Genomic DNA, 6,930 nt, shown 5'->3' on the forward strand with positions numbered 1-6,930 from the left:
TAAACAGGTTGGGAACGAAAATATTATAATTATTATAATACATATAATCCAAGACTAAAGGCTAAAGCCGTCCCAATCCAAGGTGAATACCCTTCCAATTTTCTATTCTCTGAACTTAAATCAAACCAATTTCTAGGAGATTCTAGATGCTTGTGATGAAATTGGGTGGAGTGACGTACGATTGATCTGGATAACCACTAAACACCCATGACGTAGAAGACCTAAATAAAAGCATTTATAAACGTGTAATATCTATCTAGATTTCATTATACGTATTCATCAAACCACAGAATTCAGTGTGTTTATTTTTGTAATTGATCCAATTGCAGTATTATGTCATCGCTGAGCAGTATTAATCTGGGAACTGACTAAATGTCATCGCTAAGCAATGATATAGTGGTTGCAGAAATATTGAGGCGTGTGGATGGAATCTCCCTTGCAAAGGTGGGTTGTTCATCTTGTGACTTTCGATCCATTGCAAGAGAAGAATGGTTGTGGGAAAATATGTGCAACTCTCTTTGGCCGTCCACACAAAAGGAGGAAGTGAAGCAATTGATATCTTCATTGGGAGGTTTCAGAAAGTTTTATGGAGATTGTTTTCCCCTACTTAGTGTGTCCACACATCCCATTGCCAATTTTGAAAAAAATTTCAATGTTACGTCTGATGAATATGATCAAGAAGAGCCTGATGTTCTAGTTTCAGTTTCTCCCAGTGATTTATTGTCGCTTGTAGATATTCAGTATGACAACAAATCAGTATATTCAAAAGTCATAGCTGCAAATGATATGATTGATTATGATCATTGGAGGTCTTCCATCTACCCATTCCAGGTAAACCTTCTTTGTGATTCTGATGACATCTTTCCTTCGATTGCAGCTGATTTTATTCAGAGTGATGAAAATTCTGAGAGCAAAACATTGGTGATGAACATGAGGCTCAGCTGGATCTGCATTAGCACTAAAACAAAACATGCTGTGAATCTTTCCAGTTGGAGGCCTCTGCAAGCACAGAAGAACGATTGGGGATATGATAATCATTTCACAGTACGTTTTGGGTCCATTCTCCCTGCTCCTTACACTCTTCCCTTGGAGTTAGCCGAGTGTAATATTGTTGTAAGGTGTAGATTTACTGGTGGGTATTTGGAGAACACGAATTTGCAGATAAGTGAAGTTAGTATCCAATTGGAAAACATGATGGGCAATCGGATGGATCCTCTGCTTAGCCTACACAGAGCAGTGGAATGGCGTAGGAGGAGTATAGACCATGATAAGGTTATGCAAGTCCTCCATGAGTTGTTACAAATACAGAATGATTATTTGGTGGAAGAGAAGGTATCAACAGGTCTAATGAATCCGCTTTACATAATGATTTCAGTTGTTGCTGTAGCTCTGCCTTATTATTTCATTTCAGCGTACTTGTAAAACAATGAAAGAAATACCAGAATGCTTCCAACCTTCGGAGAGATCTGGTGTTGGAACTTTCTTAAATTGTATTTTCTGCCCAAGTTTTCCTGTCGTGTGTGAATATAGTTTAATTATCTGTTTTATGTATTTGCTCAGTTCCAGCAGAAAAGTGAAAATTTGGCCGGAGTTTATCAAAATTTATGACCTAAAATACTTTTACACAAGCATTAAAATAACGAGATAAAGCATCATGCATTCCCATAAACGTAAACTACATTAGATTGCAGGTATGGTGATTGTTATGGGATAGTGATGTTTAATGGGGTGTCGATACAATCCATCAGAGTTGCTTATAAATGATACATAAGATATATAGAGTAAGGAAGAAAAGTGCAGATCATTCATTTTAATAGTATATAGAGTTTAGATTAGATTAGTTCGGTAAGGGTTCAGTTTTATTTGCATCTAAGGTAAAAAAAATTAAATTTCTTAAGGACTGAGATTAGGAAAATAGAAGACATTCAAACAGAACAAATCAGCAGAAACAACAAAACATAAAGGATCAATAGAAAATCAGAAGGCAGTAGAAAATCAGAAGGCAGTTAGGAGTCGTTGAGGGACATCAAGCCCTTAATTGCCTGCCAGTCTTTTTGTAGAAATTTGAGATGCTCTTCAAAACACACCTCCCTCAAAAAACAATGGAAATCGCCACAACATACGAAGAATGAAAAGCAAGGAGGGTCTCTACCATTTGCTTGATCTTTTGTGATGATTCAAGGGCTATAAAGAGCATGAAGCTCCAGATCCCTTTGCATGTGTTTCTATGTTATATAGAGTTATATCATAAATAAATAATTATATTTATTTATTAGATTTATTTTGTATGTAAACTGATTTTCATTTTAAAATTTATTAGGTACTGAATTATCATTATAGATTTTTTAGTCTAAACTCATTTTAATTCATCACATTTTATATATGAGATTATGTTGCAATTGCAATTTATTTGTGGAGAAGGCTACATGGCATTGTCTAGTTCAACTCATCTAAGATTATTATTTTTGCTCTAAAATTGACCCTTTCTAAATATAGCTATTATTTGTCAACTTACATACAAAAAAATATTAAATTAAGTAACAAAGGACATGCATTTATAGATGGTTAAGTAACAAAGGACAAGCATTTATAGATGGTCTTAGATCATTAGCAAACTAATTGAAACTACAAAGGATTGACTATCATTCATTAAATTGCTTAAAAGGACAATTTTACTTCACAAGTACTCTAGAACTACATTTATGTATCTATAAGTCTGATTCACAAAAAATTTGCATTTCATCACTTGTAGTATGACTAAAACAAATTGTTCAATCTCTTCGAGGTTTGACATGCTACTCGGAATATCCCAAAGATTACTCTTCACATATGAATGAAGGAAAAAATGTGCTTTCCAACACAAACCTCTTTAAAAATAAATTCAAAGCACATTTTTCTATTTTTTTTGTTTGCATTTTATACCATAACACTCAAATATTTCACACCCCATCCTTACACCCTTTGTTATGCAAGGCACATTTACGTAGTAATATATTTTAATTTGTTTTTTCAATGCATGCTAGTGAAATAGCAAGACAGTTTATATCTGTGAATTAACTTTATGCAGACTCCTTATCCTTTTCATATATGTGTCTCACGATGGACATGTTTAGTTAGCGCGATCACATGCTAAAGTAGATTAGTGTGAAGTGCTAAAAGAATCATTTCTCTATTATTTTTTTATTTTGTCTGAGAAGTTCATGAGAAATGGTTTTCCATTTTATGGGTATTGACATGGTGTCTTGTGATTGAGCAATTTCCCCCACACGGGGTACTCACCCTTAATGCAACCCTTGATGTTCACGTATCAACAATATATTTTAATTATTGCAAGGTTGAACATGTCATTTTACTAACGCGTAATAACTTCAATAGCTAAATAGTAGTCTTGATTGGGTAATCATTTTAAAAGGTGTAAAAAAAAAAAAAAAAAAAGTGTTTAGTTAATATCTATCCACCAAATATATTTTTGTTTGGTTCATTACATGACCAATGAGATGCTTCTAAATAAAGTTCATTTATAAAAATGTTGAAGAGATTCCTTCTAGTATATATTTTCTTGACCTCTTATTTAATTTTTAGATCCTACCTCTTCATACAAAAAACTAAGTACTTTTAGAGGTTCTTTTTCCTATTCACTTGAGTGGATTCATAAAGAACGGAAAATTATTGGGCATGGGGCTATCTCCAAATTGAATCCCTTTTGAGATCAATATCAAATTTCCAAATGGTTCCTCAACAAACCTTATGAAAAATTCTTATTTACATAAAAATTTCATTTAGTATTGGGTAGGATTTAAGACACTAGCAAGTAACCATATCTAACCATACAAATTAAGATTCATTTTTATTGCTTCCTTATAAGAATCATTACAACTAACTCAACAACCTAATATGTAATTTCTTTTTATTCAAATGGGACAACAATAAGGGGGTGTTAGTTTCTTCCTGGAAACACCAATCAACATTAAGATTATCCGAAGATATACATCACATTCTATTATTAATCACAATAAGTAATACATATTTTTAATTTTCAGATGGATCACATAGACTATTTAAGGACAAGCTCAATGGATAATCCTCATTTGACATAGAATTATTTGTATTACTACTCATGGTTCTTGAAGCATTAAATGCAAGATCCTAATATTGAACCATTTCTTAAAATATCAACTTCTATGCAATTAACGATATTGAAAAATCTTATAAAGAAATGTCCCTTCAATGCAAATAAATTTATGACTCCTTAGGTATAGCTTGAACTTTCCTCGACTTCCTTTTTGTGGCGTAACCATATCAAATCTATCACTAGGCTCTATATTATTTCAAGCACAATAGAGGTAAAAAATCTTTAGGAAATAAATTGAAGCCTTTAGAGACAGGTTAGTTTTTCCTAACATATGTTGGAAGAATCAAATGCATCTAATAGAAGAATTTAGCACCTCTCCTACAAATCTTACTACTGTTTTCTAAAAAGCCAACCTTCATTTAGTCCCCACTCCTAATTAGGATGATACAACAATATAAACTTGTGCAACTTCATTAAAAAATAGCACTAAAGAAATGGTGCCAAGATCACTCTATTTTCCCTCAATGCTATCTACCATTTCCTTGATTTTACTTCTCCCTTACGACTTTAGATTCAATTTAAAATGGAAGTGTTCATTGTCCAACACAAAGTTTATCAAACAAGTTCCAATAATATCTAATTTTGAATCACAACAAGAAAACCCCATGCTCATTGGAAAATCTCCTTGCTTCCTCTGTAATAATCTACCCTATTCCTCTTCTACCAAAATAATCCATTAGGAAATCTTAGTTCGACCCTCATTCCTAGAATATTCTTTCTACCATTTTTACTTGTATACCATCTTTAATGGTGAACTACTTAAATGGAAAAACATTATGAAGGGTGTTTCTCTCTCTAATAATGGCGTGTTTGACACTTGTTCATAAGGAAATTGTTTGTTTTATCATAATTTAGATGCTCTAATGTACTTTAGAATATAATTTTCCCTTTGGAAGTCATTTTTTTTATCAATATAACTAGAATATCTCTCTTTAGATGATAAATCTCACTCAAACATTGTAAGATAGTCTAAGGGTACACTTTGGTGTGGTCTTGAAATAGCTAGAGTAGATCTAGGATCAACTAAAAGCGATCAAGATCAATCATCAAGACCTCTCTATGAAGTTGGACATGATCACTAGAGAAGATGGCAATCTCTCTGAAATGGGAAAGACTTTGTAGAATAAGGGTCACCGAGACTATGCCAAGTGTCTATATATCAAGAGCAAACATTAGATTGTCAATTACATGATCAAATGTGTTGATACCTACATAAAGACTTGTTCTCCATTGCCTAGCATAAACATCTAATGATTAATGTGCTAACTATATATATGTGGAACCTACTTTCCATATAAAGAACTGTTATTGACCACAACATACCAGAATTATAGTCTCTTCTATTCTCTACAATTATTACTCACTCGTAAAAACTCTATGCTTGATTGCTTATACTGATGAATTTAATGTTTAATTCCTCTTATTTTGCTGCAATAATGCACTTTCATCCTTCCACTTATAATGCAAGATCATGGAAATGAAAAATGAAAACTAAATTCTCTCCAACTATGTCTCTTCTCACGCACCACATTTAATCAGTTGTTTGTATAACACAATCTTTTTGTTAAAAGAAAAAACAGCCAATCACAAAAAAATTAAGTTTGCAAGAACTTTAATAAGCTCAGAGAAGAGTCCATGATATTAATGATGCAAAGATTTGCTCCAGAGAAGGTAGGTTGTATCACAATTTTCGTCGTCATTTAGTGTTTAGTTATATACAGCGGTTTCTACAGAGCCCAGCATATCATTAGTTACCAATGTAGAGATTACATCTCAATCTTGAGACAGACATTCTTCTAGAAACTAGAATTAATAAAATGAAGTACATAAACATCAGATAACTTCAAGGAAGTCCACTTTTAATAAAATTGCATTATTCAATCAGTGCTGGGCTTTCAGCATAAAAAAAGACAAAGAGCCAAGCATCTAGAATTATGTGGGCAGTTGCATCAAACGAGCTAAAATAGGACGCGAAGCATTTCAGGTGCATTTGTCCCTACAATGACTCATTTGACATGCTTTAAATTTAACGTTGTAAAGAAAAAGTCTCTATATTGTTTTATATTGCTACGATTTTATCACCATAAATTGACTGATTTTCTGTTCTCTTGCAATTAAATCCCATTTTTGTGTTCACATTGGCACACCAGATCAAGGAGAGTATTCATGTCGTTATCACAGCCCAAAAGACTACAAGTTCATTTTTTAAAGAGATTTCAATGATGTTGTGATGCTGAAAATTTCATATCTACCTGAATCTATTTATATGATTTTGGCTTAAGTATGATTATATCATATCTACCTGAATCTATTTATATGATTTTAGCTTAAGTATGATTATATATAATTTTATTATCATTGAGTTTTATAAATATGATTTTGATTCTTACTTTTTATGTTTCTATCATTTTAGATCAAGTATGTTGACAAATTTTACTATTAAACTTTCAAAATTTAAATATTTGTTCCTATTTTACTAGTCATTCTAGTGAATCTAACATACAATTTTGTTGGTGTATACAATTCTAGAAATCAAAACTTGACTTAGTAAAAGAGAGTTACTTGTCTTATCAAGTGATTTCAATTACTCTATACTAGAATCAACTAATCTAAAATTTATTTAAAATTAATTTATTATTGAAATTATGCAAATGAATCATTTTAGTGTTTTACCTCTAAAAAATATTTATTTTCTAACTAAAAATAAAATAATTAAAAGAAAGAAACTAATGCTAATAAATAAATAAATAGAACTCACAAGTTGAAAGAAAAAGTGAGAAGGGATATAAAAAAGGAAC

General features: G+C 31.9%; 1 protein-coding gene across 1 annotated transcript; it reads left to right on the top strand.

The window, feature by feature from the left end:
- Positions 1-372: 372 nt before the first annotated feature.
- LOC131029493 (F-box protein At3g44326-like) lies at positions 373-1,422 on the top strand. Its single transcript, XM_057959996.2, has 2 exons — positions 373-610; positions 680-1,422. Exons 1-2 carry the CDS (start codon positions 373-375, stop codon positions 1,420-1,422), a joined length of 981 nt encoding a protein of 326 aa, XP_057815979.2.
- The last annotated feature ends 5,508 nt before the right edge of the window (positions 1,423-6,930 follow it).

Source organism: Cryptomeria japonica, chromosome 11 (genome assembly GCF_030272615.1).
Source record: "Cryptomeria japonica chromosome 11, Sugi_1.0, whole genome shotgun sequence".
Classification (NCBI taxonomy): Eukaryota; Viridiplantae; Streptophyta; class Pinopsida; order Cupressales; family Cupressaceae; genus Cryptomeria; species Cryptomeria japonica.